We start from the raw sequence: 20334 nt of genomic DNA on the forward strand, positions 1-20334 counted from the left end.
ATTCTGACGTTCACCCTGTCTATTCTTTACTGTAAGGAAGCTGTGTCTTGCTGACCTCAGCCTCCCCTGCAGGTATCAAGTCCAGGGGAGCTTTGGCATCATCCCCACATCCATGGCCAAGGTTTCTAAATTCCTCCTTGGCAGCTTCCCCTGCTTCCACCTCCTGTGTGCTGCTTTTTTGCCCTGGAGCTCTGTCAGTTCGGACGAGCAGCCTCACGAGATAAATGCTTCTTTTCCTAGGTAATCGGAGAATTCGTTCTTGTGCTTGGAGCAGGCTGTCCTGTACGGCCTGTCAGATTTCCTGAGCTCCTTCACCCTACAGAGCTGCTTCCCATGGCACCATATCTATCAGCCCCCCTAGTTACGTCAGTGTCTTCTCCTCTGGAGCCCACCAGCCTGTGCTCTGCTGCTGGCCTTCCTCCCTCCCCTCTGGTGCCTGGGACCCCACTGTTTCCTGGTCACCACAGCCAAGGTGGACACTGATGTTCACATCCCTCACCAGCTCTTTCTTGTTTGCCAGTTCCAGATCCAGGTGAGCATCACCCTTGCTGGCACATCAGACAGCCAAGTTAAGAAGTTGTCCCAAGATCCTCTGGACTGTTGGCACCTGCTGCGTTCCCTGGCCAGTGAATGTAGGGCAATTACAGTTCAACATATGAGCCTGCTCATTGACTTCAGACTTCCCCGTGTTGCTGACAGAAGATCTTTTCCATTTCTTCTCCATGGTCAAGTAGTTTGTAACACCCAACACGTCACCCTCTATTGGGTTTACATGGCAAAGTCTTGGAACTGGGGGTGAGGGTGGGTGTGCTACAGTTGTCACCTCTCTGAGAAGACAACAGGAGTTTGACCGACATCAGACAGAGCTGATTTCAGCTGGCTCAGACAAATCTGAGCCACTCAGTGATGCTGGCAGCACCTCTGTGATATTGTATTTCAGAAAGGGTAAAAAACACTGCACAACAGCAGGTGGGAGAGAGCAGGGAGGAAATGTGAGAGAAAAAATGCTGCAGACACCAAGGTCATATCCCATAGGACCCAACTAGGCCCCTCAGCAGGCCAAAGCCTGCTCTCCTGAAATCCTGCTCTTTGCCTTGTTATCATCTTCCAGGAGCCTCAACTCCACTTCCCCACCCCTGACTGTTACATCCCTGACCAACTCTTTCTGGTTTGTAAGTGTGAAGTCCCACAGGGCACCTCACCTCACTGACTCCTCAGTCACCCGTGTCAGGAAGATGTTGTCAGTGAGGTCCAAAACCCTCCTGGATGGCTCGTACTTTGCAAATATTGGGATATCTTAGGTCAGAGAGACCTTCATCTTGCTTCTCCTGACCTGTCATGTCTGGCTCTAATTTTCTTCTCCAACCAGACCCTGTGGTCAGTTCCTCAGCAGTGTTCCTCAGGGGGACCCAGTTTGAATCTGACTTGGACTTCTTAAGAGGTTTCTTCAATTTCCTCCAGGGTCTGAGTTTCATGGACTCAGCACCAAAGCCACCATAGGGGTCATTAAAGTGCCTTGGGCTGCTCCTGTGCTGCTGAGCTGGGCTGGGCTCCTGGGACAGAGGGAGCTCATGGCAAGCGGCAGCGCTGCAGAGAGACAGCTCTGCCCAGGAGCAGCTCCTCTGCAAAGCACAGCAGGGCTGAGGGCTCTGCCTGGGGATCTCAGGGAGACGAGCGAGGCAGAGAGACCTTGAAGGTGGTCAGGATGGGGAGGATGACTGAGAGCTCAGCAGAGGAGAAATCTTTGCAGGCCTTGCCATGGTAAGTCTTTGGGTGCAGGGCAATGCAACTATACTTTCTAGAGGCATCTCCTCAAGTTAGCACCGGCACAGCTTGAGGGATCTGTAAGGAGGGGGGGTCTTGTCAGGCAATGTTGAACAGCTGGGAAGCCGGGTGAGCACCCAGGGGTGCCCAGGGCTGTGCTGCAGAGCAGGGTCCCTGCACCCCAGGGCTGTGCCGGGGCAAGGACTCTGCCGCCTGCCAGGGTCAGCGCTCAGCCTGCCCGGGGAGATCCCCACGGTGCTGTGGGGAGAAGCTGTGGGGGGAAGGAGCGACCCCCGGCAGGGCAGGGTCCTTCTGCTGTTGAGAGGAAACTGCGTGGGTCAGGACAGCTCACAGCTCCAGCTCACCCCCGGGACATTGGCAGAGGTTCCTTCTGAAGGACACTGAGGAAGTGTTTATTTGACAGGGATGATTATAAGTTTTGAGTTTTTTCCACCCTTGGTTGTCTGGGTGGGCAGTGGGACATGGGAATTTATTTCTCTGCCCTGGAGAAGGTGCTGAGACCCCAGTTCTCTTTAGGACTTGTCAGAGCTGCTCCTGAGCCCCTGCACACACAGAGCTGCCCCTGGGCAGTGCCCAGTGCCAGGAGAGGTGAGCAGGACAGAGCTGAGCATGGGGGACAGGCTCTGTGACACTGACAGGGAGAAGACCCAGGGACAGAGAAACAGTTCCCAGCAGGGACAGCTCCAGGCAGCAGAGACATCGGCAGGGAGAGGGAGCTGGGACCAGAAATGCTGGGGAGGGGATTCAGGAAGCCCCCTGCCCTCCCCTGCAGTGCAGACGCATTTCCCAGTGCAACCCCCTGGTCTCCTCCCCTCCCCAGCAGAGCCTCTGCCCCAAAGCCATGGGGTCCAGGTCACAAGTCTCCACCTCAGCAGCTGGACCTACAGGTGAAGGGTTTCTGGAACGTGGTACACAAAAAAGGTGCTAAAAGTACTTGCTCTACAGTGTCATCATGTGAGTGGCAGCAGCACAGCCAGGTAAGGAGAAGGTTTCACATCATGCCCGTCTGCCTTTCTGTCCTTGCTTTATTTTTCAGGAGCACTGCAGTGTTCTTCCCTGTTTCTCCACCTGTCCCTGGTGCTCTGACTCTCTGGACTTGGGGTGGGAATGTGGGTCCATTTCAGTTCTGACACCAACCCAGGGGGTCTTGCCCCAGAGGTGCATTCATGGAAATTAGGTGCCCAAGCTGCATTTTAAGCTGTGATAACCCGTGTTTGTCATTTGGTGGAAAAGGAGAATTAGCTGACACATGCCTCCATCAGGGATGAGGTTTTCCATGAGAAATGGCATGTTTATTTTGCTCATAGAAGTCTCCCCTAACTTATCACTGTCTCCTCCTCCTTGCACAGGTCCTCATGTTCACAGGCAGAGCAAATGTCCAACAGCAGCTCCATCACCCAGTTCCTCCTCCTGGCGTTCACAGACACACCGGAGCTGCAGCTCTTGCACTTCTGGCTCTTCCTGGGCATCTACCTGGCTGCCCTCCTGGGCAATGGCCTCATCGTCACCACCATAGCCTGTGACCAGCACCTCCACACCCCCATGTACTTCTTCCTGCTCAACCTCGCCCTCCTCGACCTGGGCTTCATCTCTACCACTGTCCCCAAATCCATGGCCAATTCCCTCTGGGATACCAGGGCCATCTCCTATATGGGATGTGCTGCACAGGTCTTTTTTCTCTTTTTCTGTGGTACAGGAGAATATTCTCTCCTCACCATCATGTCCTACGACCGCTATGTTGCCATTTGCAAACCCCTGCACTACGGGACCCTCCTGGGCAGCAGAGCTTGTGTCCACATGGCAGCAGCTGCTTGGGCCACTGGGTTTCTCACTGCTCTGCTGCACACGGCCAATACATTTTCACTGCCACTGTGCAAGGGCAATGCCCTGGACCAGTTCTTCTGTGAAATCCCTCAGATCCTCAAGCTCTCCTGCTCACACTCCTACTTCAGGGAAGGTGGGCTCCTTGTGGTTAGTGTCTGTTTAGGATTTGGGTGTTTTGTGTTCATTGTGGTGTCCTATGTGCAGATCTTCAGGGCCGTGCTGAGGATCCCTTCTGAGCAGGGACGGCACAAAGCTTTTTCCACGTGCCTCCCTCACCTGACCGTGGTCTCCCTGTTCGTCAGCACTGCCATGTTTGCCCACCTGAAGCCCCCCTCCATCTCCTCTCCTTCCCTGGACCTGGTGGTGTCTGTTCTGTACTCAGTGGTGCCTCCTGCAGTGAATCCCCTCATCTACAGCATGAGGAACCAGGAGTTCAAGGATGCCCTGTGGAAACTCATATCTTAGTGTTTTCTGAAGCAAGAAACTGTCCATCTGCTTCTACCTAGCAGTTTTAATGTAACTAGTTACAGGTCCAGTCTATCATCTGTATTTTCTGTTGTTATTGGCGTTTTTTTAATTGTGATAACATTGTCATCCCCTTTCTTATTCACTATCTGCTTTTCTTTTATAACCACTGGCTGTGTAAATGAGGAGCCATGATCTGTGTGTATTTAAACAAAATAAAGGGTCCTGTAGTGAATTGATTTTCACTATATCCTTCCTGCAAGGCCTTTTGGAGCTGCAGGGACAGTTCCTGTGTGCATGGGAGGAGGGGAGAAGAGCCCAGGCTGGCAGCACTGCCAGGGAGCAGCAGCGCTTGGCCTTCCAGAGCTGTTCTCGTTCCACTCCCACACTCTCCTTCTCATCCCTTGTGTTGGTGCAAGCCCTGAGTGCTCTGGCAGCCTGGTCACCATCCTGCTGTGTGTCAGTCCTGTGAGCACAGGCAGGGACAGGCAATGGGCACTGCTGTGACAGAGCTGGCCTCAGAACAGCCTTTCCAGAAAGAAAGGTCATCTCCTATGGGCAGGGCATGAATGTTTAGGTCTTCTTCCAAACTTTCTCTCAATAACATGTCCAAGAAAATGGCCACAGATGGAAACACCAGCGTACAGCTAAACAGTGTGTGTGCAGGGCTGGGCACACAGCAGTGTCCTCTCACAGCCAGGCCTCCTGCCAGAGACCTGCAGGACCAGCAGAGCAGGGTCTGCGCTGTGCCCCTGTGCGCTGGACACCCCATGGAAGCTGCCCCAGGGCATCGTCATGGACTGGCCCCTCACAACCTCCATTTCCAGCCCTGGGCTGTCACACCAGCTCACAGAGGTTGCTCTTCCCTAAACAGATGGACACCGAATGAGTAGGTCAGAAGTCCATGTTTGCATTGTACAGATGAGATGTGAGCACACACATCGTGTACATAAGGTGAGATGAAACCGAGTGAGTACAAACACCAGCAGCTATTCCTGGGAGCTCCATGAACACCTGTGGGACAGACAGTGTCTCGAGGTCACTTCACATTGGGAATAACAGCCCATGGGAAAACACCCACTGGGATGTGCTTCCTTGAACTGAGGTCCCCGTGTCCATTCCTCATGACGTGGGACATCTCAGATGAGTGCAGAGCAGGGTGACACACCACAGGGCTGAGGTGCCTCCCGTCCTTTGGGAGTGGCAACAGGAGGCCAGAGACCGACTGTGACTCCTGCCTCTGTGTGTAAAAGGGACAGGCTCTGTCTCTGAACATCCCTGGGTGCATAAGGATTCCTCAGACCAGCTCGGACATCGATGCCTGTTGGAACCCTGATATTTCTGTGTATGATTCCAGGAACAAACAGCAGTGGCCCAGTGAGATTCATCTCAGCTGTCCTGGACAGGCTCATTGCAAGTGCTCCTGTCTGCTACATCACCCTTGCCCATGATTCTGGGTTGTGCTTTCAAAAGTGACAGCAGAAACAGAGAAGTTCTGAGGTCCTTGGGAAAGGAAGATGTCAAACCTATCTTCAAGAAGGGCAAGAAGGGCAATTTGAATAATTACAGGCTGGTCACCCGACCTCCATCCCTGGGAAGGGAATAGGCCGCATCTTCCTGCACTAATCTGCAGGTACCTGAAGGACAAGGAAGGGATCGCTGAACCAAAATGAGCAGAAAACCCAATGAGTCCCAAGAAATGCTCTGAACCCATTCCAGAGCTTTAGACCCCCGGGAAAGAGCTCAGTGACAGTGCAGCCCATGCAGTTGCATCTGTGTCCCTCACTGAGCAGCACAACCAGTGTGGAGTCACCCCATGGTCCTGCAGCCAACCTGCTCTGTGGAGCATCAGTGCCAGGTTGGGGCCCTGTGGGGAGCACAGGGAAAGGGCCAGGATGGGAGGAGATCAGACAGGAGCTGACCGGGGCTGGAAATTGCCTTGGAGAGAAAAATGCTGGTGTTCAGCTGCCCCAAGATTATATGCAGAGTTCAGGGTGCAGGGCGAGAAGTCCTTGCTGTCCTGATGCTTCACCAGGCCTGGGAAGTAGCTGGAGAAGGATTGGTGTCCCCCACTTGCCATCTCTTAGTGCATCATCCCTCGTGAAGGGTGGCATGGAAAGCAAGTCTGGGACCCTGTGTCAGGACTTGCACTGAACAAAGGATTCACCCAGAAGCCACATCATTTTGCTCTGGTACTTCAGTTCTGGTGCTCATCACATGTCCTTAAGACAAACTTATGCACCCCTCTTGTCAACCTTACCCCAAAAGTCACCCCTAGACAAGGCTCCTGAGCTGGGGCTGATCTGGAGAACTGGGGTCCAGCTGTGACCAGAGGAAGGACAAGGCCTGTCCTGGGCCCTCTAAAGGACCGGCAGCCTCTGATCTCCACCAGAAAAGGCAGCATGCAGGAAACTGTAGACCATCCCCAAGCCCACTGGAGGCCCTTAGGAAGAGTTCCTCTCTCCAAATATCCAGCCCAGCTTGTTGCTGCATGAACAACCAGGAGAAACTGCCCCAGGACCCTCATTCCAGACCCCATCTCCTCCACCCCATACAGGCAGTGCTCTCCCCCTTGTCACTGAGGTGGTTCCAGGGACGCAAGGGACACCTGTGAGGAGGAGATGTTGGGTAGTACGGTGTCCTTCAGTGCTCCTCATGGTACCTCCTGCTGGGCTTTGTGCCGCTGGTCACAACCCTCTGAGCCTGGATGTTCAGTCAGTTCTCAGTGGTGCTAAACAGGAATATGCCCATGAGCACATTGGGCTGCTCTGGGAGGAGTGTGGCCACCCAGCCAAGGGCAGTTATTGTCCATCTTGACTCCGCACCGGTGTGGTCACATCTGGAGCGGGGTGTCCCAGTGGGAGGTTCCCCATTCTGGAGGAACGGGCAGGAGCTGTCGTGTGGCCAGAGAAAGTCTGGGTCATGTGTGGAGATGTTAAGAGACCCAAACTTCTTTAGCCTGGTGAAGTGGAGGCTGAGGAAACATGCTGTTTTTACTGAAATTGAGTTAATTTTCTTCATGCATTTTGTATCTCTCTCCTTCATAGCTACTACAGTCTTTTGTTTAGATTTGCTATGAGAATAATAACACTGTTTCTTCCCTGGGATAGATTTAATTTTTTCTTTTAGCAGCTTTACAGTGTTTGCCATTTGGTATGAAAGGAATGTCAGAACTCACTGATATCTTGGCTGTTGTCAGGGAAACCAAGGACTTCTTTGGCCATCCAGCTGCAGATGCAACTTGGCAGGAGGGGACACAGACAGGACAGCACCTGGGTTGACATGCAGGCTGATCAATGAAATATTCCCTATGATTAGCGTCATGCTCAGTCTAAAGCTGGAGCTGGCTTTTAGGGTTTGTTACATCCGTTACTTTGGGTTTTCCAGCTGGTTTGGTTAGTTCCATTCAGAAGTTTCATTCTGTCAGGAGTTCGATGTTAGTTCAGCCTTTTGCCGTTCTGCCATTTTGCAGTTGGCCTTTGGGTCTTTCTGCCTGTTGCCCTTTTGCTCTCTCTTGCTGGGATCAGCTGTTCATCAGCACAGGTGGGGACACACTGGGGTGAGAACAAGCTGGGGAAGCGCATGGGGTGTCTGCAGCCTGTGGGGAAACAGCCACAGGCCTGGGACAGTGTAGGATGGACTGTGGTGTAGATGGCGAAGGGCGCTGGCAAGGCTGGATGTCCCTGAAAGACCCAAGGTCTTTGTCCCCTTGGCTATGGCTGGTGTCCCTGACAGCGAGACCGAAGAGGAGACACATGGTTGTCATGGCCATGGCACCCCATTGCCTCCTTGCACCCCCCAGGGAGTGTCACACCATTGTCCTGCACTGGGCATCATCCCCACATCCCCAGGAAGACCCCTGAGACACACGTGAGGGACAGGATCTCCCCTCCTAGGGGCAGGGGGTCAAGGCTTGGCCATTCTCCTTCATCAAACAAATCAAGGGTTTTCTCAGCATCAGAGCTGCTGCACTTTGCCTTTGCCTGATGTAATCACAGTCTCCAATTATCTGCTCTAACGAGTCCCTGGGGAGGCTTTGTCAGTAACAGCCCTCAGTGGGGCCCATTAATGCTTCAAGGTACTTTGGGCTTTGCTTCTGACTTGGACTTCTTGAGGAGATTCTTCAGTCTGTCCTTGGGATCTGAGGTTCATGGACTCAGCACCAAATACGCCATGGGGCTCATTAAAACACAGAAAGCCCTAACGAGCGATGTTTCTTTCTATAATTTTCTTCAAATCTTCAAGACTTGTAGAACTAACGGGAGAGGTTTCAATGGGACACTTACTGATGAAGATTTCAAAGAAGATTTCTTAAAGGAGGGTGTTTTCTTTCAAGGGTATTTTCTGTCATTTTTCAGTGTGTAGAAGAAGTGACAGCAGCATTCTGCAATGGACATTGATCCAGAGGGTCTCCTGAAGCCATCTGGACAGGCAGGAGAACAGTCCCTTGAGGCTGGACACTGTATGGACACCCTTGCTGCTCACCCCCCACCCCCAGTCTGCCAGTTCCCTCATTGGCCACCAGAGACTTGCATCACTTTTCCTCACATCAGACTTCTCCACTGAGCTCTGCAGGTGGATGCTGCAGCTCCTGCACACCAGCTCCCACCTGCTCTCCTGTGTAAACACTACACAATTTCATAAACACTAAACCACTTTCCTCATCTGTGTGTGTAAGCTGGATCTAATGAGGTCCACCATCCACAAGGGACATCCACACAAGAACTGTTTTAGACAGAGAGATAGGAAAGGATATACATAAACACAATTAACACATTAACTACCATGTTAATTAGACTTCTGAAGAATGAGGCAAGTTTGTAACTCCCTGAAGCTCTGAAGCAGAAACCAGAGAGTTGAGAGGCAACTGAGTGACCAAAGAGCAAGTGGAGGAGGAAACCTGAGAGCACTGGGAAGGGCAAACGTCCAGACAGTCTGCTGGAAAGTTGTCCTTTGACATGGACATTTAATCAGGAGAGGTGGAAACTCCTGAATGACGAGGGAGGTGAAATAATAGAGTATTGGTAATAGAAGTACAGGGGAAGACCAATATTTGTTTTCCTACCCTTAGTACACTTCCCCGTAATTCACTTTTTTGCTTTTTTTTTTTTAATTTTAATATGTTAAAAAAAAAAATCCTCCAATCAAACAAAGAAACCAATGAAACAAAAGAAGTAAAACAACCACAAAACCAAGGCAAAAAAAAAAAACAAACCCACCAACCAACAACAACAACAAACCAACCACAAAACAACCACAACAACAAAGTGCACCTTTCCAGGCAGACATCAGTCATCTGTTGTCTCACCATAAACAGCCAGTGCCATTTTAGGGGCCCCAGTGCACCTGAGGTGCTGGCCTGGGGTTGGCATCTATCACAGAGGACCTGGGGGAGACCAGAGCACCTTGCAATGCAGGTGGAGCCTGGGCAGGGGTTCCCGGGGCATCTACACTGGCACCAGGTGTCTGTGTCCCTGGAGCTGAAGACATTCGTGTCCTAAATCCATTCCCAGTTCTGGGAAACTCTTTCCTTTTCAAAGAAAAGAAACCCTCCCAAAGAAAAAAAGAAAAATAAAGACAAGTATGTTGACACCTTCCTTTGCTTTGGATATTTGTCTTCAGTTCTTCTTATTTTGATTTTCATTGACATTAACTGACATCTGATGGGCCTGCAGGCATTAAGCCAAGATCATTTTGTGTCTTGCATAGTGCCCCATGCCCTCTAAACCTTCTCTGCCCAGGACTCCTCACACTTTGCCCAGGGCAAGTCACACTGAGGTGTTGGCTGGTTCACTGGTTGAGATGTTGGTTTAGGTGGTCACCTACAGCACAGGTGGATTCATGGCCCATAATCGTCTGCTCTGCTCCAGTTAGAAACAGAGCCCAACATCACAATGGGATCGTCAGAGAACTGAGGTTGAAGGGACCTCAGGAGTCTGCAGTCCAACCTGTCAGAAACTGGGTCACACCAAGGTGTTCAAGACTTGATTCAATCAGAGATTGAAAACCTGCAAAGACAGAGCCTGTGCAGCCTCTCTGGGTGACCTGAGACAGCACTTGGCTGAGCTCCTGGGGAAAAAGCTTTTCCTTATGTCCTGGCTGAATCTCTCTCACCTTCCACCCATTCTCTTTTGTGCTTCTACCACACACCATGGTGAAGAGCCTGGCTGTGTGTTCTCCATGACCTCCTGTAAGAGTCGGTCCGAAGAACAGTATTTGCCTCAACATCACCATCAGGGACTTGGAGAACAAATGCCCTGATAGAAAGAATTGGACAATTACTTGGAGAGAGGCCTGACGAAAAAAATTGTGTTGTGCAGGCCTCTCCGACTCGGGGGCTACAGGTAACAATAGCTGCTGTATGGATTCCACCTGCTGCCGCAGCCAGACTTGCCCCCACCTCCTAAAAGGGATTGTGTTGTACAGGCCTCTCTGACCTGGGGACAATAGCTGCTGTCCAGAAGATGGATTTCACCTGCTGCCTCAGCCAAACTTGCCCCCACCTCCTACCTGCTACTAAGGCCAGCAAAGAAGAGCATGGGCAGAGGATTTCCAAAGGTCTTGATGTCGCCCAGCAGACCAGTAAGAGACCCCTGAACCGAGGCGATGCAGACGGGTTCCGACAAGCGAAGTGGGGACTCTTCGGGCCTGCACAGTTAAGCCTGGATTGCAAAACAAAGGCGGTGATTGGCCTCAATCCATGGGAGCGAGGCGGGGCGAAGAAGCATAAAAGACGATTCCCAACTGGACATCATTGAGCTCACACCACCAAAGGATCACACATCACGATGGAGGACCGGCAGGATGCTCTACGGGACCTGAGACCATAGGGACGCCTTTGGACTCGTGGTGGTAGCTAATCGCCTTTCCCCCTTTTTTTCTCTTTCCCTTTTCTCCACTTTCTCTATCGCGTGCCGCTTTACAGACAAAATAATAAAGTTAACACTGTTTGGTTGGATTATAACCCTGTAGCATTTTGGTCGCTTTGAGATCAAAGTAAACGAACCATCATGAGTCCATCAACGAATGGACCGTGACATTAAATTGGTGTCATGGACAGGATTGTGAGAAAACAAAGGAGTGCAGGTACTGTGTGGTCTGTAATAGGGGAAGAAAGTTTCGCTCCATCCACACCTGGCCCTACACCCGATAAGGTGAGAGGTGTCCAGAAAGCAAGGGGGGCGATTCAGATTTCCCGCACACCACGCACCCCTTGGTGTTGAGCATTCCAACCTTGAGTTGAGGGCTCTGTCTCTAGGATCTCAAAGTGTAAAAATGGATGTTGTTCTCATGTTGATGAGAATTGTCTGCTAGGGAGAGTGTAGGGGCAATCCTGAGTATTTGTGTAATTAAGTTGAGCCTTCCCGTAGCAGATTTTTGGCCACTCCAGCCACTCGGGAAAGAGAAGGGTGACACAGCAGTTGCTGTGCTTTTGTATGACTAAGTTGTCCCTTCCCGAAGTGGGTTGGGTCCCTTCATAATAAGAATGACTGAAAAGGCTGATAATCAAGATTTTTGGTTAGGGAAAGACAGAGACTTGTTCTACACACTTCTAGCAAAGTATGGGGCTTGACCCTCCGTACCCAGAGAAGACTGGGCTTGTAATAATTGGGCTGATTTACAGAGTGTAGTGGACCAAGTGATTTCTCTACAGACCAAGTCTAAGTTTAGATCAGATAAGAACAAAGCTATAGCCTGTGCTGTCCTAGGAGCCAGCCTAGTCGCAGTGATTGAAGATCGCCTCAGGCAACGTAGTAATGAAAGCAAAATTATAGAATCCCTTGAAAATCTGGTGCAGATTTTGCAAAAAATAATCTCCAATTTAGAACAAGAATTAGAAAATTGTTTACAACAATTAGAAAAAGAGAGGGAAGAAAACCGCTCATTAAAATCTACTCTAAAGGAGAAATGTTTAAAAAACACACAGGTGCTGAGGGAGCGGGAGATAGAGGAGAAAGGTATCCGACAAATAAATCAAATTTACCCTCAGAAAGAATTGGAGGAGACGAGGAAACATTATGAGGAATACCCACATGTGAGACCCTTAGTGAAAACAGAATATTTTCATGCAAATGAAGAGGATACTGACCCTCTTATTACAACTAAGAAAACACCTTACACTGCCACTGAGTTGGCCAAGCTAAAGAGAGAGTACGGTCGCCTCCCTAAAGAACCTGAAACGGAGCACGTGTGGCACATATCCCTAACTGGGAGAGACCAAATTCAGTTAAGTGAACAGGAAGATAATGGTTACTGGGGGCATGAAGTTTTCTTAACAACTGGTGACAGACGTGCCCCATGGTCCCTAACCCAGCGAGATGCTTTTTGGGCTGGAGGGGAAAACCCTTTAGATAGGGCAGAGCCCCTGGCAATCACTGGCACACCTGATCAATTGCTAGAAAGTGCACAAAAAGCAGCCTGCTTGCAAATGATACATGAAAGAAAATTGATTCCCGAATGTGAATCCTCAATGATGCTGCCAGTGAGTCCTGACATGATGACTCCCTTGATAAGGGGACTTCCAGAGTCACTTAAACCTTCAAAGGACAATCGCATTGAGGAGCCCAGTAGAAAGACTGGAAGGTTTGATCAGAAGCCAGGGTACCAGAAGTGGGAGCCAGAGGGATGGAGCTGACACTACCATTGATTCACTGTTCACCCCTGCCCCGACTTCCCCCAACCAACCAAATACTAAAAAGGTGTGGATGTGGGGGGAAGCAGCACAAGAATTGATACGTTATAATAGGAAATATGGCCCTGTAAAAATCCTAGAAGAAAGGTTGAGAGGAATCCGTCATATTGAAGTCAAGAATCTGGCCCTTTCTACCGGCTGAGCTCTGGAGCTGAGGGACAACAGAGATGCTCTCAAGGATGTTTTTCAATAGTGGTACGATCACTAATAACAGTCACAGGGAACTCCTTATTCTCTGTGATGATGATGAAACAAACTTTCATTCCCAACAGTCATTGTTGCTTCTCAAAAGAGATGCTACGTCTTGGCAGCTGACCTCCTGCATGAAGTTCTTAGACCTGTGTTTTTTCTCTCTCCTCTACTTTTTTTGTGATTGAAAGAGGACACCTGTTGGGCAGAATTGCCCCTGAATTCTCGCTCTTCCACACCTGTTCTCCTTTTTTTCTGGTGTGAGGGGGAGGTGGCATAGGGGAGTTGTTTCTTTTTTAGCCAAAGAAAACCAAGGAACAGATCCCAGGTTGCTGCAAAGGCACAAAGGAATCCAGAATGTTTATGTGGTGTGCACTGACACACACCGTCACCTGCATTTCCAGTCTCTGAAGTCCCAACAGTGCAGCAGAGACTGGAGTTCTGAGCTCCTTTCATCTGCCCTGCGTGACACATGTAAAATGAAACTACCCCTGCCAAAAAGTTGGTTTTGATTCTCTTCACAGCCTGAGGCCCCACATGGGTCAGGAGATGAGCCAGGATACCCAATGAGGACTCACATGCTCTGCACTTAAAGTTCAGGTGTTCCCAGGAATCTCAGCAGACAAGAAATGTGATTCCTGGGTACAATGAGCTGGTCAAGAGCGTCGTCTCCATTTCTGTAACGATGGCTTTGCTGCCTGGCTGATGTGCAGACTCTGTACATGGATGCTGACACCTCTTAAGCAACCTGCTCTGAAAGGATCAACAAGGTGGGCATGAGGACAGCAAAAAAGAAGAACTTGGGTGGGGACAAATGAAAAGGGATGCACAAGATGTGGTCAGGGCTGTTTGGGGGCACTTGTAAAACAGCCGTGGACCTCATGTGAATTATTCCTGTGGCCAGGGAGAACTAGAGAACTGTCCCTAAATTGAAAACATGAAGGGGATGAAAGGACAGCATCATTCAGGCTGGATGGGACCTTGGGAGGTGTCTTGACCAACCTCCCGCTCAAAGCAGGGTCAGATCAGATAACTCAGGGCTTTATCCAAACACATCTTGGACACTTTCTGGGGTAGAGTGCATGCGCACTCTTGGAAAACAGCTTCCAGGGCTTGACTGTCCTCAGGATTGGAAAGTTTCTCCCTTTATCTAGAGCCTTGTTTAAGTCCAACCATCCAGATTGTTTTTTACCCCTCTACTTGCACACCAATGCAGACCCTATTATCCTTCCTTGGACACAAGAATATTGTGGGGGATGATGCTGAATGCCTTGCTGACTTCCAGCTGACAGACCACCACTGCTCTTCCCACATCCAGCAACCCTGTCCTTTCCTCACAGAAAGCAAAGAGGATGGACAGACACAACCTGCCCTGGGTAAACCCCATCACCTTCTCTTCCAGACACCCAGAAATGGGGTCCCAGTGGACATGCTCTGGGGCACAGCCCTTAGTTCCCCTGCTCACCCATTGGCCATTTTTGAAAAGTGCACACAATGTGTGAGAGCTGCCAGTGGTCAGGGAGTCCCCCCAGTCTCCATGAGCTTTCCAAGAAGGTGGAGAGTGGCCTCACTGTGACATGGTCCTGCTGTCTCAGCTCCTGGGATGCTGCCCCTGCTGTCCTATAGACTGGAAAGGATTGTGTTAGTTCCAGGGACCCCTGACTTGATCCCCATCCACTGCTGGTTGTTCTGCCTCCAGTCACAGAGGCCTGAGAGACCTTGCTGGTGAAGATGGAGGACCAGAGACACAGAGAATATCACTTCTTTTTCTTATTAAATTCATCAGTACCCACACGGTGTCTTTGTTTCTCCTTTAACTGTTCCTGCAGTAGTAACAGCTCATTATGGGGCCCTTGAATTACCTTACAGGTCTAGACGGAGTTTTGATCTGGCCTGTTGCTGTGCTTGGAGGCTGCTGTCCTTGAAGACCAGATGAACTAACTTCTGCCACCCTGCCTTGGCAGTTTATTCCATCCGTGTCACAGCTCTGTCTGCAACGCTGACAGCTCCAGCTCACCCAGTCAGGTCCCTGGCTGAGGACATTGCCTCACATCTGGGCTGAACCACCTCAGTTGTGGCACCAGGAAACCTGAGTCGCCCCATGGAAACCTGGTACCAAGTGTCCAAGAGCCCATGTGTGCAAAGGCTTTGCTTCAGAGCAGAGACATGAGATGGCCAAAAGATTGCTGAATGTCTCTCTAGACCTAGGAGTATAAACGCAGAATATAATGCCTAAATTCATTCCGGGGAACATATTCCTCCCCCAGTTTGGAAAAATTAGATCCTTTGCTGTAACATTCCTGGTGTCCTGCCTAATGATGGGACAAGAAAAGGTGATTCTCATACCAATTTACTTTTTAATACAAAGAACACAATGCTGGCAAGAAGTGTCACTGCTGAAGAGAGAGAATCAACATCAGTGATTACTTGAGATTGTGTCAAAGGACGTGCCCCTGGAGCCCCAGAGACAGCTGGAGGGAGCCCAGAGGGGACAGAGAAAGGGACATCATGGACTGCTCCTGTGCTGCTGAGCTGGGCTGGGCTCCTGGGACAGAGGGAGCTCATGGCAAGCGGCAGCACTGCAGAGAGACAGCTCTGCCCAGGAGCAGCTCCTCTGCAAAGCGCAGCAGGGCTGAGGGCTCTGCCTGCAGCACCGAGGAGAGAGGAGTCAGGCAGAGAGAGGGAAAATGCAGTCTGGGGTGGTGAGACAGCTGAGAGCTCACTGGGGGAGAAATCTTCACAGTCCTTAACACAGTAAGTCTCTGGGTGCAGGGTGGTGCAGATGAGGATCCTGCAATTATCTCGCAGAGCTGGCACATCCCATGGCTGGTGTGGAGGAGAAGGGTCTGCTCCTCAGCAGGGATTCCCTGGACGGACAGGGCACGACAGTTGCCTTCTCCCAGCTGCAGGGGGTGAAGCTGGGTGAGCACCCAGGGATGCCCAGGGCTGTCCTGCAGAGCAGGGTCCCTGCAGGGACTCTGCTGCCTGCCAGGGTCAGCGCTCAGCCTGCCCGGGGAGATCCCAACAACACTGACGGGAGAAGCTGTGGGTGGAAGGAGCGACCCCCAGCAGATCAGGGTCCTTCTGCTGTTGAGAGGAAACTGCGTGGGTCAGGTCAGCTCACAGCTCCAGTTCAACCCCAGGACATTTGCAGATGTTCCTTCTGAAGGACACTGAGGAAGCATTTATCTCATAGGGATGATTATAAGTTTTGAGTTTTTTCCACTCTTGGTTGGCTGGGTGGGCAGTGGGACATGGGAATTTCTTTCTCTGCCCTGGAGAAGGTGCTGAGACCCCAGTTCTCGTTAGGACTTGTCAGAGCTGCTCCTGAGCCCCTCCACACACAGAGCTGCCCCTGGGCAGTGCCCAGTGCCAGGAGGTGTGAGCAGGGCAGAGCTGAGCATGGGAGATGGGGTATGTGACACTGACAGGGAGCAGATTCAGGGGCAGAGAAACAGCTCCCAGCAGGGACAGCTCCATGCAGCAGAGACATGGGCAGGGAGAGGGAGCTGGGACCAGAAATGCTGGGGAGGGGATTCAGGAAGCCCCCTGCCCTCCCCTGCAGTGCAGACGCATTTCCCAGTGCAACCCCCTGGTCTCCTCCCATCCCCAGCAGAACCTCTGCCCCAAAGCCATTGGGTCCAGGTCACAAGTCTCCACCTCAGCAGCTGGACCTACAGGTGAAGGGTTTCTGGAACGTGGTACACAAAAAAGGTGCTAAAAGTACTTGCTCCACAGTGTCATCATGTGAGTGGCAGCAGCACAGCCAGGTAAGGAGAAGGTTTCACATCATGCCCGTCTGCCTTTCTGTCCTTGCTTTATTTTTCAGGAGCACTGCAGTGTTCTTCCCTGTTTCTCCACCTGTCCCTGGTGCTCTGACTCTCTGGACTTGGGGTGGGAATGTGGGTCCATTTCAGTTCTGACACCAACCCAGGGGGTCTTGCCCCAGAGGTGCATTCATGGAAATTAGGTGCCCAAGCTGCATTTTAAGCTGTGATGACCCGTGTTTGTCATTTGGTGGAAAAGGAGAATTAGCTGACACATGCCTCCATCAAGGATGAGGTTTTCCGTGAGAAATGGCATGTTTATTTTGCTCATAGAAGTCTCCCCTAACTTATCACTGTCTCCTCCTCCTTGCACAGGTCCTCATGTTCACAGGCAGAGCAAATGTCCAACAGCAGCTCCATCACCCAGTTCCTCCTCCTGGCATTCACAGACACACGGGACCTGCAGCTCTTGCACTTCTGGCTCTTCCTGAGCATCTACCTGGCTGCCCTCCTGGGCAACGGCCTCATCATCACCACCATAGCCTGTGACCAGCACCTCCACACCCTCATGTACTTCTTCCTGCTCAACCTCGCCCTCCTCGACCTGGGCTCCATCTCCATCACTGTCCCCAAATCCATGGCCAACTCTCTGTGGGATACCAGGGTCATTTCCTATGCAGGATGTGTTGCCCAGGTCTTCTTTGTATATTTCTTATTTGGTGCAGAATATTTTCTTCTCACCGTCATGTCCTACGACCGCTACGTTGCCATCTGCAAACCCCTGCACTACGGGACCCTCCTGGGCAGCAGAGCTTGTGTCCACATGGCAGCAGCTGCCTGGGCCACTGGGTTTCTCAATGCTCTGCTGCACACGGCCAATACATTTTGACTGCCACTGTGCAAGGGCAATGCCCTGGACCAGTTCTTCTGTGAAATGCCCCAGATCCTCAACCTCTCCTGCTCAGACTTCTACCTCAGGGAACTTGGGCTTCTTGTAGTCAGTGCCTGTTTAGCTTTTATGTGTTTTGTGTTCATTGTGCTGTCCTATGAGCAGATCTTCAGGGCCGTGCTGAGGATCCCCTCTGAGCAGGGACGGCACAAAGCCTTTTCCACGTGCCTCCCTCACCTGGCCGTGGTCTCCCTGTTTGTCAGCACTGGCATGTTTGCCTACCTGAAGCCCCCCTCCATCTCCTCCCCATCCCTGGACCTGGTGGTGTCTGTTCTGTACTCAGTGGTGCCTCCAGCAGTGAACCCCCTCATCTACAGCATGAGGAACCAGGAGCTCAAGGATGCCCTGAGGAAACTGATGGCTGGATTCTTTTCAAAGTCATTAAACTTCCCATCTTCTGCATATCACTCATGACATGTCCAGCCTATCTTTTTTTTTAATTTTGTATTTGGAGGTGATTGTTTGGAGTTGGGGGAAGGCTTGTTTGGTTTTGCTTTTTTAACTATGATAATATTGCCCACAAAGAAATGTTATTACTCGTTCCACTTCTAATTCTCTGTTCACCTTTATAGTTTGAGTCATAGAATTTGTAAATGAGAAGTCGTGCTCTCTGTGTATTTAAAAAAAATAAATGACCCTGCTGTGAACAGTTTGTCTGAGATCTTTCCTCTGCAACCTTTGTGAAGGTCATTACAATGTGTCTGTTGGCAAAGATGGAGGAAACAGTCCCAGCAGAGCTGCTCTGCCAGGGAGCACCAGCCTTGTTCTTTCCAGAGTCCTTCTCTTTCCACTTCCCCACTCTCCTTCTCAGCCCTTGTGCTGCTGCAAGGCCTGAGGGCTCCCAGGGCTTGGTCACAGTTGAACTGTGTGTCGGTCCTGTGACCAGGACAGGCAATGGGCACTTCTGTGACAGAGATGGCCTCAGAACAGCATCTCCAGCAGCAAGGGGATCTCCTTAGCACAGTGCCTGAAGGTTTAGATCTTCTTCCAGAGTTGTTTTAAAGAACATGCCTAAGGAATAGACTCTCAAGGGGCTCATTGTTTGGCTTGTTTCTCTGTGGGCTCAGTGTGATGGGATCAGGGTCCCAGTGTGGCTTTCGAGGGACTTTGGGCTGGTTGTTCAGCAGTTGCTTGTTGGTGGCCAGCACCCACGCACATGGTGAATAAGGCAGGGTCCCTCTGAGCACCCTCCGTGGCCACCCAAGAGTTTGTGTGGGACGCGGTCAGTGGCAGTGACCACCATCAGCTGGGGCTGCCTCCCAGTCTGACCAGTACGGCCCCGCAGAGTCACCACAGCCCGGGCACCACAGCCCACTTGATCTACAGAGCAAAACCCCCAGCTCGGGGGCTGTGGGGAGCGTGGGGACAGGGTGCAGGAATGGCAGCCAGGCCAGTGCAGGTGTGCTCTCCCTAGGAAAAGGCTTTGTGGGGAGATGGGATGTCCCAGGAGAAGAGCAGCACACAGTGTGTGTGCAAGAGAGACATGGAAACAGTCTGTCATGCTGCCGGGTGCCAGCTTGGGGCTGTTGCCTCTTGCAGCCACCATGGTGATCATTGTCTTCTCACCACGGCTCAGATAGCTTGTTCTTCCCCCCATGGAAGGACACCGAATGACTAGGTCAGAAATCCAGGTTTGCACTGAGGGTAGATGTGAGCATGCACATCCTGTGCAGGGGCAGATGTACCCTAATAAGCACAAATGCCATCAGCTGTTCCTGTGGGTGTCATGGAGGCCTGTGGGACAGTGTATCAAGGTCACTTCATGTTGAGAGTAACTTCCCCAAGAAACCACCGGCATGCAGCACTGGGATGTGCTTCCTTGAACCGAGGTCCCTGTGTCCTCCCTGGAGACCTGCTACAGCTCCAGCACCCAGACCCACTTGCTGCCCAGTTTTGTGGCTGACAACGGCACCATCTCTGCTCACAGATGTGTTAGGACTATTTTCTGCAGCTCTTGCATATGCTGAGCATTTGCATTTCAGAGCCATTTCTCCCCTTCCTGTTCACAGGGACATCCCATGAATGCATCACTGCTCTCTACCCCAGTGTAGACAGGCACAAGGCCTTCCCCACCAGCTCCTCTCACCGGTGCCAGTTTTCTACAGCACCCTCATCCTGGACTGTGGGATGCCCAGAATAGCCCTCCCAAGACAGTTTGATAAAGCCTTTTTTCTACACCACACCCACATCCCTGCTCAATCCCCTCATCCACAGTTTAAGGACCAGAAAGGTTGGGCACTGAGCAAAATGCTCAGGAAAGCTTTGAGGTGCACAGAGAGCCCATATTGACAAGCTGCTCTCTTCTGAACAAGCCCAGAAGACCTGGAGAGCATTTGCTGTGTCCCAGAAACTCACCTGGAAGGTTGGGTAATGGAGAAAATTTTTGGTGTGGGAAGGGGCAGACAGGTGCTGGTGGAACTGGCTGGTGTGACCGTGAGACATGTCTCAAACACCTCAGAAAAGTCATGGCTCTCAGGGAGGTTGCATAGTGCTCTGAGAAAGAAAATATCAAAAAGGACTTATCATAGCATCATAGAATAATTGTGGTTGGAAGAGACCCTTAAAATCATTGAGTCCAACCATAATCTAAATCTGGCACTAAACCATGTCCCTAAGAGCCTCATCTGTCTGTCTTTTAAACACGTCCAGGGATGGTGACTCCA

General features: G+C 51.1%; 1 protein-coding gene and 1 pseudogene across 1 annotated transcript; both read left to right on the plus strand.

Annotated features, from left to right (window-relative positions):
- The first annotated feature begins 3159 nt into the window (after nucleotides 1-3159).
- LOC136000300 (olfactory receptor 14J1-like) lies at nucleotides 3160-4074 on the plus strand. The gene has a single exon (XM_065654079.1). The coding sequence runs from the start codon at nucleotides 3160-3162 to the stop codon at nucleotides 4072-4074; it is 915 nt and encodes a 304-aa protein (XP_065510151.1).
- Nucleotides 4075-17122: 13048 nt separating this feature from the next.
- LOC136000391 (olfactory receptor 14A16-like) lies at nucleotides 17123-18085 on the plus strand (annotated as a pseudogene).
- Nucleotides 18086-20334: the final 2249 nt, after the last annotated feature.

Source organism: Caloenas nicobarica, chromosome 32 (genome assembly GCF_036013445.1).
Source record: "Caloenas nicobarica isolate bCalNic1 chromosome 32, bCalNic1.hap1, whole genome shotgun sequence".
Lineage (NCBI taxonomy): Eukaryota > Metazoa > Chordata > Aves > Columbiformes > Columbidae > Caloenas > Caloenas nicobarica.